General features: G+C 46.3%; 2 protein-coding genes across 2 annotated transcripts in view; one reads left to right on the forward strand and one right to left on the reverse strand.

The window, feature by feature from the left end:
* The window catches only part of PLOD1 (procollagen-lysine,2-oxoglutarate 5-dioxygenase 1), a 52260-nt gene that overhangs the window by 6831 nt on the left and 22457 nt on the right, over positions 1-22972 (forward strand). The window contains exon 2 of the mRNA XM_067567446.1: positions 20653-21290. Coding sequence (XP_067423547.1) covers positions 20915-21290 — 376 coding nt within the window. The 5' untranslated portion in view covers positions 20653-20914. The remainder of the gene's footprint in view (positions 1-20652; positions 21291-22972) is intronic.
* On the reverse strand, positions 8505-14950 carry KIAA2013 (KIAA2013 ortholog). Its single transcript, XM_067567445.1, has 3 exons — positions 13672-14950; positions 11155-12008; positions 8505-9253 (listed from the first exon to the last, which is right to left on the reverse strand). The coding sequence occupies exons 1-3, from the start codon at positions 14681-14683 to the stop codon at positions 9236-9238; spliced, it is 1884 nt and encodes a 627-aa protein (XP_067423546.1). The 5' UTR covers positions 14684-14950; the 3' UTR covers positions 8505-9235.

The raw sequence follows: 22972 nt of genomic DNA on the forward strand, positions 1-22972 counted from the left end.
CCCCTGGCTGGAGCCCGAAGGCCGAGGGGGGTCCCTAGCCCCGTGGGGGTCCGGCACTGAGCTGCACAGCCCCGAGGCAGAGACCTAGGAGTGGAGAGGGATCATCTCCTCCTTGGGAGATCCTGGCAGGGACCCTCCAGGCCTGGCCCTCCCTCCTGCGACGAACCAGGTCCCTGTTTGCACGTGTGCCTGGGTCAAAGCTTTCCCTCCAGCCCCGGCCTCCTCACACCCTGCCCGGCCGCAGGAAAAGCATCCGGACCGAATCCGGAGCAGGCTGGCTCCTGTCCGGCGCTGCCTGGGCGTCTCCACGCAGCGCCGAGCGCGGGCGGTGGATGGAGGGCCTCCCGAAAGGCGGCTCCGCTCCGAGGCCGGTGTGAAGCCGATACATCCTGGATCCGGACTGACACCTGTCCCCCGAGATGGGGTGCCGGGAGCCGAAGGCCGTGGCCTCTGTCCTTGGTGCTGACGCTCCGAAGTGCTGAGCTCCGTGGGGCACGGCTCCGTCTCCAGGTTTTCATTTCTCCCTCCTCCAACGCGGGGATTCGGGCCCCCGCTGCCTGCCTTGTCTCAGCCCGGGTCAGCAGGGCCTCCTCTGTCCACGCGGCTCCTCGCCTCCTCGGGCTCAGTTTCTGCGAGCGAGGGGCGCTTTTAGGTTTGAATGGCACCTCCGCCAACTCCCAACAGGCCCACAGACAAACCCTCCTGGGCAAGAGATAGGAACTGTTGGTCAATTTCAAAAATTTGGCCAAGGGCTCCCCCCCCCCCCCACCACCACCACCACCTCCACTGGTCCCTGCTGCCTGCCTCAATGTTCCCCCCTAAGAGCTTGTATCCCTGAGGAAACCCCCCTACAGAAAATGGCATTTTTCCTGTGTTTTCTGTATCTTCCTGGGAAGGGTATAGACAATCTCACTGCCAGACTTTACTCCTTTAACACGATATTTAATACACAGCCCTACTGTGAAGGAGTGACCGGCAAATATCCCCATTGAGCAGATGGGGAAATGAGGCAGAGAGATACTAACTGACTTGTCCTAGGTCATACAAGAAGTCGGTGGCAGACAAGGAATTGTACCCAGCTCATACAGTGTGCACGTTAAGCACTAGCCCATCCTTCCTCCTGGGTTGCATGCTCTGCTTTTCAGAAGTGCTGAGCGCCTGCAGTTAAAATCAGTGAGCAAGCTGATGGTGCTCCACACTCCTGAAAATTAAGGCCTTAATTTTTGATGTGCATGGTGGGTTCAGTAACCTGTAATTTTCAGAGGAAAAGGGACAAGTCAGGTTTATGCCAGTTGATTTTTAAATGCATTTTAGTGTGGAAAGCCTGGACCGTTCTACTCAAGGGCGCATGGATCAGAAAGCATGTCTCGTACTGCAGTATAAATCCCTCCCACACACAATCAGAAAACAAAGTTGAAATTTCAGCGGAGTGGTCTGAGAAAAAATGGTCTCCAGTCTCTTTTTTGCTTCATTTTAGCAGTACTTGGTATATGAACCTTTGGTGGGCATTGTGTCAGGACGGGGGAAGGAGGTCTGATGCCTGTTTCTCCATCACCTGGCGACGGTGATGGTATGTGAACTGAGGCTGTTGCTTTCTCCTAAAGATTAAGCAGTACTGTGATGCGATTAACAGCTCCAATTAGGATCAGGCCCTGGTGCACTAAATGCCATGCAAACAGTAGAACAACCACCCCTGCCCAGAAGAGCTCACAATGCAATGTGAGACCAGCACACAATAGGTGTGACAAGCAGGAAAAAGTGATTGGGAGACGACCAGGGAAACTTTATTAAGCAAGAGAACTCCATGTAGAAAGTAAAATAACAGTTTGTGCATCTATGACTTCGAACCTGTGTGTGAGACCAGAAAACAGCAATCTGAAGGTGAGACAGATCTGTATGGAATCAGATTTATTTACCACTGTTAAAGCCATTTAAAAAAAAAAAAAAACTTGACAGCTAAACAGGTGGCCTGGTTTTTCAGAAGTGGACAGCACGCTGCAGCTTCCATTGACTTCAGTAGAAGCTGCAGGCACTGGGCATCTCTGAAAGTCAGGCCACGTATTTAAATGCCTAAGTCCTTATGCATGTAGCTAGTTCTCCTGAACACCAAGGGACTACTTACTGCATCCAGTTAGTGATATGCTTAAGATTTTTCTTGCTTGGAGCCTAAATATGGATTGTGGTGCCTAACTTCAAGCACGCAAATTTGGAAACTTTGACCTAAGTTTACTTTCTGATGTCCGTATTCCCTTCAGTTTTGTTGACTTTGAGCTAGCGCAGTACTGAGTAAGGTGCAATCCAATGTGAATTGTACATTTCATTTTATAGACAGCACTGGATGAGGACTAGGAACCAGCCATGCCCCTTTTCATTTTCCCTCTATTAAGCACCCAGAAAAATTATTGTTCTGTATTACTGGTGTGTATATTTCACACAACACTCAACTAACCTGTGGAACTCATTGCCAGGGGATGTTGTGATGACCAACATAATTGGGTTCAAAAAATTATATGGATAAGTTTATGGAGGATAGGTCCATCAATGCCCATGAGCCGAGATGGTCAGGGAGGCTGCTCCATTTTGGGGTGATGCCAAACCTCTGACTGCCAGAAGCCAGGAGTGGAAGACAGGTGAATCATTCCATAATTGCCCTGCTCTGTACACTCCTCTTGAAGCTCTGTGTATGGGCCACTGTCAGAGACAGGATACTGGGCAAGAAGGACCATGTTCTGACCCAGTATGGCAGCACCCATAGGCCACAATGAGGATGGGTCCCCCAGTGTGCTAGGAGCTGTTCAAACACAGAGGTAGACACAGTCCCTGCCTCAGATTTTACAATCTAAAAAGATCTCAATGAAGTAGCACCAGCATTTCACCCCCCAATAACTGCCAACCATGTAGCATGGGGACACAATACTACTAAGAGGGAGTCTGAAACATGACAAGATTTTGATTTTCTGTAGACTTATTTCCCAGACAAGTTACATGAATAACTCATAAGAGGTTGCTTGTGCTGTTGTCGCTTTTAGAGCAGCTGGGGACATAATGGCCCTAGCATACACTGTCTCTGATATTTTACAGTCCATCAACAGGTTTCCAAAGGGAAATATAGACTGTGGAACTAAGAGCCAAATTCAATGGCCCCACTTGGGATTTACAGCAATGTAATGGGAGATTTGAGGCCTTACTAATTATTTTGAAAAATAACTTTATGATGTCAGCTAGGGACTAACATAATTATAGTGGAGTGCCAGCTCTGCTATTGTTAAGATTTAGATAGACAATACATTTAACCATTTTAGCTCCACGTCAAATGGATCCAAATTCACAACTCGGAGCCACACTGTGGTATATGGAGTGGGGGGAAACAGGACTTGTATCACTAAACCTTTTAGATTATGTGAATTAGTTACCCAGATTTTCTCTTCTCCACCCTCAACAGCACAATAGCTCCTGCCTTTAGCTTTCAAAGCCATCAGCTGTTGACTGAGTAAATCCACCAGTTTTAAACCTCAGTGGTGTATGCTTCATGTCTTTCGTCGACCACTCGTCAGTCACTGGTGCCAAGGTAGAAACTAAAGAGAAACTGTCAGGAAACAGCAGAACAGTTGTTCTACAATTCATATTAATAAATACCTCTTCAAAAATTAATTTTTTTAAAGTACTAACCATGTATTTTAAGCTGAAAGAATGGAATAGTCAAACTCTATCCTAGTATTATTATTGTTTTAAATATAAGGAAAACTACTTACTCTTGCGTAGTTCTTTTCATCCATATATGTATATATCAAAGAGTTTTGCAAAGATCAGTAATAGAGCAGGTTTAAAAAAAGAGGAGGAAACAATTTGTGAAAAGGTCAGCAGTATTTTTTTCCCCAATGTGTTTTTAATTTCAAAATGTCATTGAAATTTTGAAAAAATGTCAAACCGCTCAGGAGAGTATAATTTCCACTTTATAGATGGGGAAACTGAGGCACAAATAGATGTGTGTGATTGTAGGCACGTCTCAGTGAATCAGTGAGCCAGGAATAGAACTCGAGTTTTGTGACTCCCACTGCGACTCATCCACATCGCCTCTCTTGGAAGAACCATTCTCATATGCTTCCCAGAAACTCTCCTGTAGAACAAACAGGCTGCCAAGCCAAGAAGGATAATTTCTGAGCCACTGTTTATCATCAGAGAACAGCACCAAAGGGTAGTTAAAACAGCCTCAATGAATGGAGACTATAAAGTTACTGTTTCATCTGAGTCAACGATTTCTAGGGCAACGGTATCTGGGTAGAACACAGAATTCAGTTTTTGGAGGTTTTGGTGTACTGAAAATGTGTCATTTTTTACTATGGCATAGCTTTTTCACTAACAATAATTGATGTGAACATTTACTAATATGAATGATCACTTTGATTGTAAGCTATCGGGGAAGGCAACAGTCTCATTTGCGTCTCTTTTATAGCACGGAGTGTATTGGCACTTATAGCTGAGCTTCCCCAAACCCCTTGCGAGCCGTCTAATTTTCCATTGTCCATTTGGAAACCACAGAGAGATGAAAAGGAACTGCCCAACTATTCAGTGTGGCAGAGCTTGCCACGGAACCCAGGGTTCCAGACTCTTTGGCCAGGCCCTAAGCACTAGATTTCTCACAAACACATTGCTATTTTCAATCACCCCATAACTTGTCTTTGACTCACCAGCCTCCCATTCTGACTGATCTGTTTTAACAGCTGGTGTGGGGAAGTCTGGGCAAGGGTTATGGTGTTGTGTTCTTTCCATGTCTGCCAAACTGATGACACATTGATATCCCTCCTCCTTCACCAGCTTTACTTAATGAGTGATTTCACTAAATCCTTTCTTGCACAGGTTGCTCATTTTCCAAACAGTGGGATTGCTGCAAAGAGACCTCCATGAGGAAAGCAGAGTGTCATCTGACTCAGGCAGTGTTCTGCACCCCTGCTAAATTAATAACAGGAAGAATCAGAAAGGTCCTTTCTCTTTCATCAGCCGTTAAGTGGATATTCTGCGGACACAATTGATCTAAGAGCCCATCCCATTCAATTTAAAAAAACGAGTTCCAGCAATTGTAATAGGGACAGTGTGAAACCCTGCTGATCAGGGATGAAAAGAAAAATGAGGCAGTGGCTTGTAAGGCATTTCAAGGAGGAAGATAAGAAAATTCATTATTCGGTCTATTTAAAGCTGAATCCAGCATTCCTTACTCAGGCAAAACTTCCACTGAAATAAATCAGACTAAAACAACAATAATATTCAGAGCTTAAACAGCTGAACAAATAAATGCCAAATTCATCTGTTGTTATTCCAGATTTATAGACCTAGGGATCCACTGGAGTTACTCCAGTTTCACCAGTGTAATCAAGAAGGGAATTTGACCAAATGTGTGTCTGCTTTCAAATCACTCTCCAACTCAGGTATATGTCCGTTAGTGGTACTACTGCTGCCTATTCAAATGACACTGCCAGGGTATTCTGCAATACTGTCCTCTTTGTGCTTTATAAGATTCCAAGTTCTTAAAACTAGCATCTGATTCCTTAACACATTTTCTTTTAAGGAATTGTGTGCATACCACCCACTGTAGAGATTATCCGCGTCCTGTGCTTTATATACTGATAGGTAGTTGTTAAGAGTTGCTGGTGCTTTTGTTTCCTAGGGGAACTCTGGAGCCACTGTTTTACTATACAAAAGAATTGTATGGACTTTTTCAGACAAAGTGGAAAGGTAGATCACATTGTCTTTTGAATGCAGAATCCCCTGAGAGTCTTTGTTTTCTGCCTCCCGTGATCAGCACCCTTTTCAGGTCCAATCTTTAATATGCATGTGAGCAAGCCTAACTGAGTTAAAGTAGCTTCCCTGGAATAATTGTGCCCCAGAAACTCTTTTGATATTCATTGGTGGAGAGGCCAAAAGCTCCAAACCACAGCTGGAGCCAGTGATGATCAAGGACCCAGTTCAGAGGGCTGCTATTGGCTCATGTCATCTTCATTAGAGTCCTTTCATCCCATCCTCTCATTCCAGATGCTGCACAGACCCACAACAGACCATGGAACTTCAGAAAAAGAAAGAGCAGGAACAGCCTGTATGTGTTCAGATTCTACTGAGGCATAAGAACAAATTTGTCTTATAGTCTATTTAATTCTTACTATGTGAAGAGTTATAATGCCTGCCATTTGCTGTCTCCCCTTTAGCCCATTCACTCCTGGGGTAGCAAATACATTAAAACAGCAGGTGTTGAAATTGACTTTTCAGAAGATTTTCCACAAACTGTTCTTGGAAAGTAAGCTATTCAAAAATCAAAGGCAAAAGGGTGCAACTCCATGAGATGGAAAGAACAAATAAGATTCAAGGCCAAATCCTGTCCATGTCTTTCAGGAGGGCCAGCGAATGGAGTGTCAGCTTGCCTACAAATCGTCTTGTCAGTTTACGTATGCCTCCACAGAGGAGACAAGAGTTGTAGCTCACCTAACCCCCAACTGTCCTGAGCTCTTTGTGACATCTGCAACTGGTTAAGGCTCTCGCAGAAAGGCCGGTGGCTACGTTCTACTTTCCATCCCCCAGGGCAATATGGATATTTTTGGAGCAATGTTACCATTGGAACTCTCTGCCAAGACCCCCTGAGGAGGATAGAGGGGGCTGCTGATGGGAGCACAAGGCTGAGGAAGTTAATGATGCCAACACGTGGTTAAATGTGAATAGTTTCAGCCTAGCGGCTCGAACTACATCGCTTACTTGATGACTACTGAAGTTGGCCTCTGGCAGGCACCTGCTCCCTTCTCAACAGACTGGCACGTTCAAAAGCTTGGTCTGCGGAAGTAGCCTGTGTGCATTTGCTTTGTTTTTTGCCTCCTACTCCTATAATCTTGTGATTAATCTTCCTCTCTGTTTTGCATTCCCTAACCCAGCCCACTGCAGCTGTCTGGTGCTCTGTACTGTGTGCAAGGTCACTAACTTCAAATACAATTTGCTATAGGTCTTGATGAATCATTTCTTACATACTAGAAATCCAAGAGCCTTCAGGCTCTTACTGCTGAGGGCCATGGGGAAGGCAGCTATGATGCACATGGAGAAAGCTAGCTGAGGTTGCTAAAGGCAGCATTAAATGGATATTTGACACACACATTAAAAGAACATTATTCAGGTTGCAAGATCAAGCACTCAAAAGTTAGGAAATGACAGAATCAATGTTCCCCATGCATGTGGACCAGCACGAGATAGGGTAGGACGCTTCACCAGTGGATTTCAGCTATTTGCTGATAGCAGAGGGAATAAGGAGTCTTGGGTTCTTTTCCTGGCTTTGAAGAGGTGTGCGTTCTAGCAAGCATGGAGTCATCTGCCCACTCTCCCCATGCTTGACACTTTCGTCCTTGTTGCCTCCAACCTGTCCTTAACAGATAAACCACTGATCAGTCCTTCTGCTGTAACAAGATTTAATCTGAAGTTTTTTTGTTTTTTTTTTTTTCTCCAGAAACACTAGTCTCTGGTGTGGTGTTAGCTTACAGCTAATAAATACTCTCCTCTTATTCCCTTCTCTGGCATGATCTGACTATTTCCCTGAACGGTTTTGCAAATTGTGCCCTGAGTAATCTTTGGGGTGAAATAAGGTCTTCTCACAGTACTACCTCAATCATCTAAATGGCACCAGGAACACTGAATAAGTTTGGATAACAGAGGAAACCTTGACGCTGGGGACATGACCCTGTTTCACATACTGAGCTGGTACTGTTTTAGTAGACAGTGGAAGTACCACAAGATCAGATCTTATTAATTGGCACTTCCCTACAACATAGCTTCTAAGAGTTCAGTTTAAAATATTGACTTTAAAACATAGGTTAAGATTTTCCAGACAATCTAGGGAATCTAGATACTTAAAATTAATGGAAGATGTTCAAATCCCCCAGAATGCTTTAAAAATCTCAACATTAGAATACAATATAAAATGAGTAAATATCACTGCTTTGAGGAACAAATCTTCAGGGGTGGATTAAAGGGATCATTGTTTGGCCTACAGTATAACAGGGAAAGCACAGAAAAACAAGTTTGTAATAAGAGCTGGTTCTTCCCTTCCCCCTCCCTCCCATTTCATCTGGAACTATACTTGCAAGGCTGAAATTTTACTTTCTTTATTCTGCTTCCTGAAGTACTGAGTAATAGCATTCTGTGTTCTCTCTAAACAGATAATTGCCTGTAAATAAGTTCTCCACATCTAGCTATTATGTGTGCAAAAGTTTTAGTTTTACCCATGATTCACAGAAAGTTTGGAGACTCACAGTATATAGATGAACATTTACTAAAGTCACCTGGGTCACAACAGGTGCTCCCATAAGGAGTTCTTACCCCTTTCCCACCATTTTTTCCTATTTAATAATTTTTCCCCTTAAATCCAAACCCGTTTCTGTAGCGTACTTGGTTCTGGCTGTAACTAGAGCTTCTGGCACTCCGTTTCCAAAAGGTGCTACTTTTTCTTTCTAACCTAAGGAAAAAGTGAACCATAAGTGTAGATTGAAAGGTATTTATTTAAAAACAACAGCTTTGGTATTTTAAAACCAAACAATCTTCAAATCACTACAAAGTATATGCCTCCCCAGTAGCCAGAACAAACCAATGCACAAAGTTTCAATATCATGCTCAGAATAGGAAATTGACAGGTCAGCACTTCCAAATTTTAACCCAGAAATCACTTCATTAAACTGATTATTTTGCACTCTACAATCACAAAGGTGGAGATAAACCTGTCACCAGCACTTATATATAGTTTAATCGGTTGTTATTTGTGATCCACGTTGAATGCAAAAATTAACATCCTGTCCCACCCCCCGCACCGCAATGCAATAAATTAAAATGCATACTAGAAAGGAGAAGTGACATTAAATTAACAAGTTTTCTAGTTAGGTTAACTCTGAAGGGAATTCTCATTCTTTATTTTCCTGTAAAATTAAAAAGAATCAAAGTATCAAAGGACTCATTATATTTTCAAGTATTCCTCACCAAATGGATTAATCTGATAGAATTGGAACATCTTACAAGGAAAAAAGACACCCCCGTCACAGATGAGCTTCTAGTGAAAACCCTTGAATAACGATAAACTTTCCAAGTCACAGATTCCCCGCTTAACAAGGCACAAAAGGGTTGTTGCTTTCAGAAGATCCTTGTTCTCAGCCGCAGAACTGTCAGGCTCTAGGTGTCTTGTGCAAATGGAGGCTGAAAGCAGGACTCTTAGTTCACTTGCTCAGACACTGGGATCTTCCTGTGCAATTAATAAAACAAGGTGTTATCTTGCTTACAACCACTGAAACATTATACTTCAGCAACAGATTTCACTTCATCCCTGTCTGTGGTACTGAGCTGTCATTAAGACCACAGAGGCTCTGTACCATCTTCATTGTAGCTGGCTCCAGCCCTAGAAACTGAATGAGCTAATATGCTGTACGTTTCACAACTCCTTGCAAAGCAAAGAATACCAATGCAAGAAACGGATGCTTATTCAGTTCCAAGTCTATGGTTGTGCAGTTTCTCAGTAATTGAGTGGGTAGTGTCAGTGTTAATAAGCTATAATGGGGAACACAATCCATTTTATGTAAAAGGCAGAAGGTGAGTCCCCAATCCTCCAGTAGCAAAGGCAGAGCGAGATACAGACAGCAGTGAATAAGAAGGGTCATGAGACAGTTTGAGTTCCAGGATGCACTAGCGCATACCACAATACAAATGACTTCCTGACCCCTTCTCCCTTTGCATTAATATTTTGATCATGATCATGGGGTAATACCTGGAGAAAGAATGCAACTGTTTGCATGTTTCTTTCATCTGTACATTTAATCTACATCTACCTATGTCTACCTGGAATCTAGATGCAAGTGCTGCTGGAGCACCTTCAACTTCCAATGATCTCAGAGGATTGTAAATGTTCAGCACCCCTCAGGCTCAGTCTCCCAATAGCAGTCAGGGAGCCAGTAAATTACTTGCATATGAGAGATGAGAGAATCTCCTTGAAAGTTCATCTCTAGCTCCCTCTTTGATGGGCATTAAACTAAATCCAGTGTCTAAGTCCAGCCTCAGCTACCCTTCATTTAATTTGCTTTTCTGATTTAGAAAAGCAGAACAAGCTGAAGCCAGAATGTTTCCCCTAAGCACATTTCTATTTGGTGACTGTTTATTAATAAACACACAAGACTGCACTTAAGTTTTACAATTGATCCTAGGGAAAGGAGGTTATGAACAATGCACTTGGCTTACAAAGCAAGTCAGTCTAATTTTCTATCTTCTCTCCTTGCCAGTAAGGTGCAACTAAATAGTATTGGCACAAAGAGCAGGAGAATCAGTTTCCTAGTCTCTGTTCTGTACTAAATTTCCATGTCTTCCGCTGTTGACCTTGATTATGCCAAACCACCTTGGCCACTAATCCTAAAGTAACTTGGTGTACTAAGTACTCAAAGACCTTATGTAGCTGGGAGGTGCAACAAATCTTGGGGCCCAATCTGCAGCTTCCAGGAAAGAACACTGTCCCACCTTCAAGATGCCTGCATATTTAATCTAAATAGCAGGATAACTAATACTGGTTTAGCACTTCTCCAAACTGAGACTGGTAAAGGTGACGTTTGGTGCGAACCACACAGTAAATATTAATCTAGAATATTTATTCCACAGACCCAACAAATAAGCATCTGAACTATCTGGACTAGGACAGGAATTGCCATACGACACAATTCACGCATGGTAGACAAGTGTGCAAGCATCGCCCTCACCACAGCAGGGATAAGAGTATTCCATGGAAAAAGTACAGCAGCTTTGGGTGTCACTAGCATTCCACTACTGTATAAATGCATGATAAATACCATCTGGTGTCACTGCTGCAACTGCGGTGTTAGTACAAACAAAACTCCACATTGCTGTACTGAAAGAGGATGTCTGCTTTAAACTGTAGCCATCCAAAGGTTTTTACAAGGAATGACAATGGATTTATTTTGTTAATGGTTGGGTGAGCCCTACTCTTGCAGTCCTGTCTGACCTAATCCTACTGCCTTTCCGGTGCCAGTGCACATACATATCACGTGTTTCAAGACAAACTCAAACCTCCCTAGGAACAGCTGATAGAAAACCAGGTTGATGACTTGGCTCCCAACAAAGCAGCTGGGAGTGGCAGCTTTATACCTTACTCCTGAAGAGTGGCTTGGCTCCTGGCCCACAGTATTCATTGTAGATGAGTTTGAACAGAAACAGGTGGAAGAGTGTGATTAAGGAGGCCACGCTGAACCAGAAGAGGAAGGGTAAACCTGGGTACTGCTTGGCCATGTGCTCCTCATGGGCCAGGATAGCTTTCAGATGTAGAGTGTGTCTTAGGTCCTGCAGATGGGTCAGGTCTGTAGATATATAGAGTAATGGTGTGATAGGCTGAGTCACCATGACAGGGAAGGTGTGACCCCGCAGCTCAGAGGTCAATTCCACAGGCTCATTCAAGCAGCCTGCCTCGCAGGCATACAGCCGAACTGGCTTGTCCTGGAACTTCACGGACACATGCAGAAAGGGCTTTCCTTCAGCATCTAGCAGAACAGCCAGGTTAATCAAGTCCTTGTTATAGTGGATCCCACGCAGGGAATAGCTGTTGTGAAGCACATCAGGGTCAGCCTGAAACTGCAGATGGTTTTCTGTGAACTGCAGGCCTCCAAAGCTGAGCACCATCCCCTGCATGAGGCCATGGGCCCCAGCTGCTACCAGGCCTTTGCATCCCCGTTTCTGGAGAGTCAGCTTCCACAAGTCTGAGAGCTGCAGGATCTGAGGAATACTGGACAGCTTCTCCGGCCACAGGTTCTCTGCATGCATGGTTGCGTGGCCACTGAAGCAGTGGTCAGCATAGTTCAAGTTGGCTTCCATTTTTTCTCTATCCTCCCCACTAATGAGTGGATCCAACAGAGGAGCTGGCATGCTGGACAGAACATAGTAGAGAGTCATATTGACTGTCTTGCTGGATGGTGTGTGGGAATCTGTAATCTTTCTCATTTCGACACCTGCAATACAGAACAAAAAAATTACCGAGGTTGACAGACAGGAGTGACATTGAGTGTTTAAATAGCAGAGAAAACAGGAAGTTCAGATTTGCAGATACTGGTGCCAACCACCACACAGATGTTGGTGTGGGGGTGAAACGGAACAACTGAGTGCAGAAGCCTCCATCTGGCTGCTAGTGTTTGGCCATTTCTAATTCTGATATCTTCCGTTTTAACTTGTTTTCAAAACACTGAACTGAATGGAACAAATCAGGGACCTAATCATGTTCCATTTCTTATAAATCAAAACAGGAAAAGTTGCATTTTTTTCATTAAAAAAAAAATGCTGGCTGGAGTCTTTGTACTAAGTTTCAGCCCAGAGGAAGTTTTAATGGGCAAAATACATATCCTGTGAGAGGAGATTTAGATACACCTTTCCCTAGAACTATACACATTTACAACACATGGAGACACACCCAGGCTACTTCAGCTCCATCCAGTACACTCACATAGCTAAAGTTAACTTAATGTTAGCCAGTCCTACCCAATCTAAAGCAAGTACAGGACCATTAACTTGTTCCTGGAGAAATCAAGGTGCTCTCAGTTAGGAGTGTCTGCTGTTGAATTCTCTGTAGTTAAGTTAATGGCACTTTTGCTGCTCTGGGACCCTGTGAATGTATGTGTAATAGTGACTAACTTCCATATTAATGTAGGTGAATTTTCCATGCCTTTTGAAAAGGTTTGCAAACTGTAATTTACCACATTTATTTAGGTACTTTGTAGCCTCATCCTACTGATCCCCAGAACTGACTTCCAGCCTGTAACAACAGGATACCTCTGAGGAAAGGTTTTAAAAAATGGGTATGTTTAGTCTTGAGAGAGAAAAAAAGACTGGGGGGAGGAGGGAAGGAATTGATAACAGTATTCAAATATGTTAAGGCCGGTTATAAAAAGGACAGTGCTGAATTGTTCTCCACATCCATTTAAGAGAGGACAAGAAGTAATGGGCTTAATCTGCAGCCAGAAAGATTTAGGTTAAATATTAGGGAAAAGCTTTAAGAATATTTGAGTACTGGAATAGGCTTCCAAGGGAGACTGTCTAACTTGTTCTTAAACTTTCAATGATGGGGATTTCACAAACATCTGTCAGGGATGGTCTAGGTATACTTGGCTCTGCTTCAGCATACAAGGCTGGATGAGATGACCTCTCAAGGTCGCTTCCAGCCCTATTAAGTGATAGTGTCTTAGTATTCAGCCCCACAGGTCCCATTAATTTCAAGCAAACTTGTGGGTGCTAAGTACTTCTGAAAAAATTAACCTAAGGTTTCTCAAATGGGGCAGGCAGGATCAGAGGCTACTTAATTTTGGCCTCAGTGACTTGCCTCAGACTACACAGCACGTCAGAGGCAGATCCAGAGCAAGGATCTTCTTACAGCTCTCTTCTTAACCTCAGTTTCTTTATATAGTATTGCTTAGCCATCTTTGAAGTGCTTTGAGCAAAAAGTATTGGTTATTAACACCCTGAGACATCCCTATTGTCCAGCGAACAGTCTGATGGGGAAGGTGAAACTTCATATGAGGGGAAATGCTTCATTAGTGACCAAAATGTTGTGGGTGGGGCTCACCTGTTTAAGCAATGGGACACTCTCACTATTTGGTTTTAAAGCAAGCCTGCTCTCCTTACCTGAAATAAACAAATCGGACCAAGTCTGCTGGTGCTCCTGGAACAGGTCCTCTACCCCCATCTGCATCACCTCCAGCATCTCCTTCTTGGCTGATTCCCTCAGCTTGCTGAAGGTTTCCTCCAGTCTGGAGGCCTCGATGGGCTCCGAGGTGTACACCACCGACAGCACTGTCTCGTGGAAGTGAGACTTGGGTGCCACCTGCACCCGGTTCACCAGTTTCTTGGCAGCCACCACCACCAGCACCACTTTGGAGCTGTCGGCAAGGAGCACCTGGCCCGAGGAGAGCAGGAACTGCCGGTCCCCCACCTTCTCCAGGCTGGTGGCGAACTTGGCTCCCAGGGAAGAGGAGGAAGAGGAGGGGGCAGAGGCCTCGAAAGCGGTGACCCTCTCGGTGGGGTTGGAGATGTGGATCCGCTGCAGGTAGAGGTGGAGCCGGCTGCGGTGAGCCAGCAGCTCCTCGCGGACCGTCACGCAGTCGCGGGGGGAAGTCTGCGCCGCCGCCGCCGCCCCCTGCCCGCTCTGGATGCAGCGGACCCGCCGCACCGCCCCGTCCCTCAACACCGCGGCCGCGGCCCGGGCCTCAGCTTGGCCGTTCACCGCCTTGAGCTGCACCAGCGCCGGGTAGTCGGTGGAGTGGACCGGGCCGGAGGCGGAGGCCGCGGCCGATACCCAGAGCCGGTTGGAGGCGACGTCCAGCAGGAGGAAGCCGTTGCCCACCAGGGCCGGGGACCCCCCCGCCGCCGCCGCCTGCTGCGGGCCGCCGTCCCCGGGGAGGCGCAGCATGAGGGCATCGCCGCGCTCCTCCAGCCCCGGCCAGGCCCGCGTCTCGGCCTGGAGGCAGAGTCCGGCCGCCCCGCCCCGCGGCTCCCCGCCGCCCCAGGGCAACCGGAGGCGGGAGCCCCCCAGGTACCAGTAGACGACGAGCAGGAAGCCGAGCAAGGCCACGAGGCGCCGGGCCCAGCTGCTGGACAGCAGCCCCGGGAGCCCCTTCAGCCGCTGCTGCAGCCACATGGGGGGCGGGGAGAACGGGCGGGGGTCCGGCCGGAGAGTCGCCCGGGGCCTGTCCCCGACCTGGAGCTACCAGCCGCCCCGCCGGGGAGCCCTCATCCCCGGTCCGCGCCCGGGCCTGTGCGCCTTCCGCCGCTCGCCCTGCGGCTCACATCGCCCGCCGGCCCACGGACGGACAGACCGACCGACCGACCCCGGCCTGCGCCCTGCTTCCGCCCGCCTGTGCTGCGCCGCGCCTGCCCGAACTGTCGCAAAGCGCCACCACGGCCGGAAAGGGGAGCCTGCCCCTCCCCCCCGAGCGCGACACTTTACGACAGGAAGGGTCGGGCTTAACCCTTCGGGGCGCGCGGGCGCGGGGAGGGTCCGTCCCGTGCCAGGCTCCGTGTGGGGGAGGGGCAGTGCTAGGCTGTGTGCGCTGGGGGAAGGGCAGTGCCAGGATCTGGGGGGGCAGTGCCAGGCTGTGTGTGCACTGGGGGAAGGGCAGTGCTAGGCTGTGTGCGCTGGGGGAGGGGCAGTGCCAGGATCTATGGGGAGTGGGGGGCAGTTCCAGGCTGTGTCTGTACTAGGGGGCAGGGGGGCTCTTGTATGTGGGGTAGGATAGAGCCATGCCAGGTTCTGTGTGTTATGGAGTAGGGGTAGTGCTAGGCTGTGGGGTGGGATGGGGGCAGGGGCAGGGGCAGGCTGGGTGTGGTGGGATGGGATAGAGGCAATGCCAGGCTGTGGAGGGGGGGGGGGAGCACAGTGCCAGGCTGTGTGTGTGTGTGATGGGGGTGTGGGAGGGGATGGGGTAATGCCAGGCTGTGTGTGGTTGGATGGGGGCACAGTGCCAGGCTGTGGGGATGGGATGGAGGCAATACCAGGCTGTGGGGAGGAGCACAGTGCTGAGCTGGGGGAACAGGGGCAGTGCCAGGCTGTGCATGAGAGGATGAGGGAACAGTGCCAAGCAATGTGTGTGTTTCATGGAAGAGGGCAGTGCCTGGCTGTGTGTGCTGGTGGTTGCCAGGGAAGCAGGGCAGACAATAGGAGACATGGGTAGTGCTAGAGTGTATCTGTGCTGAGAGCTGGAGATAGTCTCTGCTTGTCTTAATGTGGGGGTTGTCAGACTGTACTCTGCTGTGGTGGTGGGTTGCTGGGCTGGAAGGCAATGCCAGGATGTGTCTGTGTTGGTAGGGAGAGCAGTGCTAGACTTTGACCATGCTGACTGTGGCAAGCTCAAAGGTTTGCTGATGGGCGGAAGCGCCAGGCTTTATGTTGCCAGGGCCAATGTTAGGTCTCTGTGTGTCTCTTTGTGGAATAGTTTCCAGCTATCTGCAGGCAGTACCAGGGCTGTGTGGTGCTGCTAGGTTATATGTGTCATAGGACGTCCATGGTTAGTTACAGAAAAAAGGTTGTTGTGAAATCTGTTCTTTCCTAGAATCTGACTCCTGCACTTGGTGCCCCCAGTTGTGACTTCCTTGTTAGATTTCTCTTCCCAGCAATCAGACAAGACTTTCTAGCTGTTACTGTTCTGGTGCAGGCAGAAGCCAAACAGAAAGTGACGGAGATGAAATCAAGAGGAGATATTCTCCTGTTTGGAGATGTGCTTTGAAACCAAGCGTGGCACAACTGGGCAGTCTCTGTAAAGTTCCAACTTGATTTGTTATATTTCTGGATACCGTAGGGCGACATTTTCAAAACACATTCACATTGTAAAGTGTAAGACATAGATGAAACCACTGGAGAGGCAAAGGTAACTGTGCCTCTCAGCTTTACTCTCTCCATGTAGCTGAAAGGCTCTTAAATTTCATTCTTGTTCTCCTTCCCCCAGCCCGCCACTCACTTTTTTTTTTTAATGTGATTGCACCACTAGTTAAGATATGCAAAGAGTAACTTCCAGCCTAGTCTTGAACTTACCATATCAGGGGCTTGTTTCAAGTCTCTACTGTGGTAATATGCAAGATCCTACACACAGCAATTCCATCCACTGAATTGGATCATTAGTAATAAATAAAATCTGCTGTTTTGTCTGGCTACCACTTGGTAGACACATACCAAAATCAGGCAGCCTTCCAGAGTTTAATTTAAAAAACAGCCTGACTTGGCAGTAGGTTTCTTATAATATAAAGTGGGTATTGTTACTGCACTATAAATAGAGCATTACCTAGAGCAGCTCTGCTACCACCAGCTTCTTATTATAAATCTCTCTTTTTAAACGTTTAGATCTCAACCATTTTGCATCACATTGGTCTAAAATTTTATATTTTAGCAGCTGGCTCAAATGAGCCACTTATAAAGAAATCCCATTCATTTGATTTTAAGTTGCTCTATAAATACATTTCCTATAGTTTCTGGAGATTTTACACTAGTCTCAAGGCAAAAAGAATTATTTCTCTTATAAAATTGAAGTTGGCCAGGCAGTTCTTTTTTGAGGATTAGTTGTTATTTGGATGAGACTATTTCAGAGAACATCTGTTTGCTGCAAGAAGTGGTGTCAGTGATTCGTTATTGAATCAGTGCCCCAACATCGAGGGTGCTGTACTGCTGAAGATACTGTCTTTTGAGCGAGACTTCAAACCAAATTCTTGACCATGTGGAGATTTCATGGTACCTTTTGTACCAGCCAAGATGTTAGCCAAGCAGTCATGGTCACATTTCAATGTAGGGAATTATATTTTGCCTCCTTAACTCTGCTGATTTTACTGACAACACCAAGATATTTTTTTCTCATAATGCAAGTTTTTAATTACATTTTATTCCTGTTATCCCAGCAGAGCCTGTACAGCTAAGAGAGAAAAAGCTGGATTCTCTGTTAGGTTTAAATATTTGCCCACACTGTATACTGAATGGAAAAAAATAAGCTTTATGCTTTGACTGAAATCTACAGATCAAGCCAATGCAAATTGTGCATTGTAATATAGTTTTCAAATTCCTATGCAAATCACAGAGGAAATATAACGAGCAGAAGTGGGGTAAAAATGTGTTCACTGGGTGGAAAATTGACTGTTTAGAGTCAGGGACTAGACAGTTTAGTGAGGGGAAAGAGAGGAGGAAATTTTCTTGGCTTCCTTCCTGTAAATAATTTGCTGGCTCTTTGGCACCTGGGAACTTTTCAAAAAAATGGAGGGAGAAATCCCAGTACCATCAAGTCAAAGGAAAAACTCCCTTTGACTCCAATAGGGCCACAATTTCATCCAGAGTATCCACTCATTTAGTTGAGGACTTATTCAAACTCAGTTCTGTTTCTTTAAATCGTTGGCAAGCTGATGCTTCACATGAAGCACGTATTGCACGTACTCATTGGAACATCTGCATTGGCAGCTACTACTGTTTAAAAAGACAGGCAGCGAATTCCAACAGGAGGGCATAGAGGAGGACAAACAGAAACAGGAAAGAAACATACGCTCACTGCGATGGTTGGTAATTGCAGAATGCAAGCAAGACTGCCACACTGGGACAATTTGAATAGGGGGAGATTATAAACAAGGACAAAATTAGGTTTTAAAAGCACTGAGAAATCTCTCATCTTAGAATGGAGATACTTAAACTGTCTTAAAATGAGAGAGAGATCTGTTCCAAAAATCTGAGATGAACTGGGGCTCTGAATCTACATAAAGTGCTGAACCAAAACTGGATCTGAACTTTAGACCTGGCTCCAAACCTGAACTACAGATTTGAAATTTGAATCTATATATAAAGGACTCAACTAAAACCTTGTATATGAACTTCCCTGACTGAAATCCAGATCCAAACTTTTCCAGTGTTCAGGGTGTCCAGATCTGGGGTTTGGATCTGCCTTATTACAGAGATTACTACAGGTTGGGAGCATTGATGGATCTGAGCTGTGAACATTGCTTGGAATTTTAATCCAGGGTTTTGGTTCAGGCTTGTCTCTAATTAAACAAATTCCAAGTGAAAGAATCATCCGTATAAATAAAATGACTGAGACCTGGCAGGTTTGAAGGGGCAGGTTCCCTGAAATTCTCTCTCCTCGATGGAGAGTCCGTAGCCCATTGGACTGATACTTGAGTGCACTGTTTTATACTAGACCCTTTTCTGTTTGCCTAACGATCACAAGAAAATTCCTACTCTGAGGTCAGGGAAAGAAATCAAAGGTGCATTAAACACACTCTGGCACAAACAAAATCAAAATCGTGGCTCTTTGTTGAGTTGTCAAGGTTGCCAGTATTGTTGCATAAAGCAAAGCAGAATGTCCCAGCTAGTTATCAAACTATAGCCCCTACGTTTCTCTGGGATATCTTTGATGTACCTCATATTTTCTCTTCCCTTTCAAGATCTTGCTTCCTTAGGTTTCCCCAAGAGAGAGTCCTTAGGGAACTAAAATTTCTGATGGCCAGTTTATATCCGTTAGTTCTTGTGCCCACATTGGGCTGAACTTAAATAACTCCTCTCCCTCCCTAGTATTGATCCCTCTGATGCATTTACAGAGAACAATCATATCTCCCCTCAGCCTTCTTTTGGTTAGGCTAAACAAGACAAGCTCTTTGAGTCTCCTCTCATAAGACCGGTTTACCATTCCGCAGATCATCCTAGTAGCCCTTCTCTGCACCTGTTCCAGTTTGAATTCGTCTTTCTTAAACATGGGAGACTAGAACTGCACATAGTTGAGGTCTGACCAACACCTTGTATAACAATACTAGTGCCTCTCTATCTCTAATGGAAATACCTCGCCTGATGCATCCTAGGACCACATTAGATTTTTTTCACAGCCACATCACATTGACGGCTCAGTCATCCTGTGATCAACCAATATGCCCATGTCCTTCTCTTCCTCTGGCACTTCCAGCTGATGCATCCCCAGCTTATTGCAAAGGTTCTTGTTATTAGTCGCTAAATGCATGACCTTGCACTTTCCACTATTAAATTTCATCCAATTTCTATTACTCTAGTTTACAAGGTCATCCAGTTCTTGTAGCATGATATCAGTCTTCCTCTGTATTAGGAATACCTCCCAACTTTGTGTCATCTGCAAACTTTATTAGCACATTCCCACTTTTTGTGCCAAAGTCAGTAATAAAAAGGTGAAATAAGATAGGTCCCAAGACCGATCCCTGAGGAACTCCCCTCCACTCCGCCAGCCTGACAGTTCACCTTTAAGTATGACCTGTTGTAATCACCTACCACAATGGAGCCTACAGGTTCTACTGCAATAAAAATAGTAATCATAAATAATATTTAACAACATGCCCAGGGGCACACAGTCAGTATCAGAGGTGGGTCCTAGTCTGCATGCTGTTCCAGACCACATTTTTCTTTATATCCTGAATGGATAAACTTTCAGTACTTTTATAAAAAAAAGACCCATAACCCCCAGACCTCCTTCTTTTAAATTAATATCTTTTTATTACATCAACAAGGCAAAACAAACATAAAAGTCATATCATAGAACTAAGCAGAACTACAAGGGGGAAATACTTACACAACAAAACAATTAAAGGTTAACTAAACAGCTTCTTAATGATGAACAAAAAAATAAATGTAAGAAAAAATGAGCAATAAATGGTAGCTGATGCAATATCCGCTCCCAAGTATCCATGTGAGTATTGGAACAGATTTTGTACTATGCTTGTAGGAGATGACTAATGTGAACTAACAGGTGGAAGGAAAGTATTTAATCATGATCCCCAAATTCCAAAGCTCCGGGTAATCTTTTTCTGCTGCAACTTTCTCATACTCAATGTCTGTGCAACTGTGCAAACCACATGGGAAGCAGGCATGCGATGCGGTGGGGGAGGAAGTGATCCTCCTACTTGTGGTGCCTCAGCTGTGACCACCGTTAAATGCCCCACTTCCCTCATCTCCTCCAGTACAAAGCCTCACAGGCAGCCCCACTAGAAGGGAGATCGACAGCAAAACCCGGCGTTCCCCTGAAAACCCTCCCTGCCCCGTTCACACACGCTCCGGGAAAGTTGGGAGCTGAGCTTGGCCAGTTTAGCTCATTTCTCAATAGCGGTATATCTATGCTCTCCCTACAGCATTCTGCGTGCTTGAATCGTCTCCCTGAAACGTGTCCAAGGCTGGGGGCGGGATGACAGCTGCAACCTGGAGGACAGATGCTGCCTGGTCCCGTGCCCAAGACAAAGCTTCCCGGGGTGCAGGATCGCGCCCCCGGGGCACACAGCTGACTGCGCACCTGGTCAAAGACCGGATGAAGACAACCCCCGACTCTTAAAACAAGCCAGGGGCTCCGTTACTGAGCCCGGAGCGCGGCTACCCCAGAGCCCCAGGCGGCAAAGAATGACCCCATCCCCGGCTCGGCGGCGCTGGGCCCCCGCTGCCTGGGCGGGCGGAAAGGGAAGGGGAGGGGAGGGGAGGAGTGAGCCAGGCCTGCAGGGAGGAGCCCCCGGCCCGGAGGGCGGGTTTCGTGCGTGGCAGGCAGCGAGGAGCTCGGCGCGCCGGGAGTTTGCTGGAGCGGGTGGCTGCAAAAGTTTCTCCCAGGGCCCCAGCGCGTCGGGCTGGCGGGGTCCCTGTCTGCAGGCAGCGCCGCGGCGGGAACCGGTCTCGGGGAGCCCCAGGATCCGCCGGAGGGTCGCCCCCATGGTGCTCCTGCTGCTGCCCGGCCTGGTCCTCACGCTGCTGGTCGCGGCGGGGAGCTGCGGTGCAAAGGAGGAGGGTAAGACGGGGCGGCGGGGACCGGGCTCCGCCCGGGGGGAGCAGGATGGGGGGCTCTGGGCTCCCAGGCACGGCCAGCCTGGGGCCAGCGCTCCCTGCACGGAGAGATCTGGGAACCGCCAGCCTGGGACCCAGCGTCCCCTGCACGGAGAGATCTGGGCACCGCCAGCCTGGGGCCAGCGTCTCCTGCACGGAGAGATCTGGGCACCGCCAACCTGGGACCCAGCGTCTCCTGCACGGAGAGATCTGGGCAGCGCCAGCCTGGGGCCAGTGCTCCCTGCATGGAGAGATCTGGGCAGCGCCAGCCTGGGGCCAGCGCTCCCTGCATGGAGAGATCTGGCCCTGGCCAGCCTGGGGCCAGTGTCCCCTGCACAGAGAATTCTGGTCACTGTCCAGAGAGGTCTGAGCTCCCAGGTAACACCCAGCATTGGATCAGTGCTCACTGCACAGAATAATGTAATATGAACTTCAGATACCACCCAGTCTGAGGTAAAGGCCTATGGCTCAGAGGCACCATTGAGCTCTTTTGCATCACATAATCTGTGGTCAGTGCCCATTACACTTATATGGGGTACCTAGACAGGGATGGGTAAATTGAGAGTTGGTGCCCTGGAATGCTCATGTGATTATCTGAGGTCTGGAACAATCAGAAGAGACCATCTTTTTATCCCTATATATACGGATGGTGAGAGAACCTCAGAAGTATTTTGCTAAATGCAGAAGAAATGGAAAAGCTACTGAAAATGACCAGAAGGATGATAGGGTTTTGTGCATTTTAACTCTGAAGAGAAGTTTGAATAATTACATTTATTTTTATCAAAGAAGTGGTAATTATGAGGCAATGTGATTTAGCTGCATATAACTGCAAGTTGTGTGAAGAAGGGTACATGTTCAAAAACAGGAGTAGGAAATTTTCAGGATTCCACAAAGTTTCCCATCCTGAATCAGGACGAACAGTCAGATTCTTGAAAACTTTTGAAAATCAAGAAACCAGAAAAAAAATATTCTGTTCAGGTAGATAGAAATATTCTATTTAGATAATTTCAAAGTGGCTTTTTTCCCCCCCTCTATTTCAACCATCTTTATTGTTTTAACCCTTTTTTTGCAGAGACTTGCTGAAGTTGTGGGAATAAGTTATGTTGTTGTAAGCACTGTTTCCTTGTATAACTGTGTCCACACTAGGGTGATTTACTGCTTTAAAAGTACCGGTATAAGGCACCAATAGTTAAAACATCATAGGTTTGTATAGACAAGTCCTCAGATGAGTACTTAGAGTAAGAATAACAACTATGTGCAAACCTTGGGTCACATCCTACATTCCTTGTGCACCCCAATTCTGACTGATTTTATTAACAGGAGTCCAGGGCGTGCTAGGAACAGAAATTTAGGCTGTATGCAGGAATCAGTGTGGTCTGTTGGATTGAGCAAGGGGCTCTCTTCCCATACAGCCAATGACTTGCTGTGTGGCCTTAAGAAAAACCTGCTACCCTCTCTGTACCTCAACTTTACCAGCTGTACTATGAGGGTAATGCTACCTATCCTTCTCTGTAAAGCACTTGGAGACCCATCTTTTTGTAAGCCCTTGGTACTATTTGTGTTTTATTTGTTTGCCTTACCTACTAAAACAGAAAGTGTGCTACAAGTCAATGTAATATGGCAATTAAATTCTCAGGTATCGAATTG

This window comes from Emydura macquarii, unplaced genomic scaffold (assembly GCF_026122565.2).
Source record: "Emydura macquarii macquarii isolate MOO-44397 ecotype Brisbane River unplaced genomic scaffold, CSIRO-AGI_Emac_v2 contig_2768, whole genome shotgun sequence".
In the NCBI taxonomy this organism is placed as follows: Eukaryota; Metazoa; Chordata; order Testudines; family Chelidae; genus Emydura; species Emydura macquarii.

Coding starts and splice junctions, on each gene's coding strand:
- KIAA2013 (XM_067567445.1), bottom strand. CDS start 14,683: ATGTGGCTGCAGCAGCGGCTGAAGGGGCTCCCGGGGCTGCTGTCCAGC. Junction 12,009..13,671: donor GTCCGATTTGTTTATTTCAG/GTAAGGAGAGCA, acceptor TCTGTATTGCAG/GTGTCGAAATGAGAAAGATT.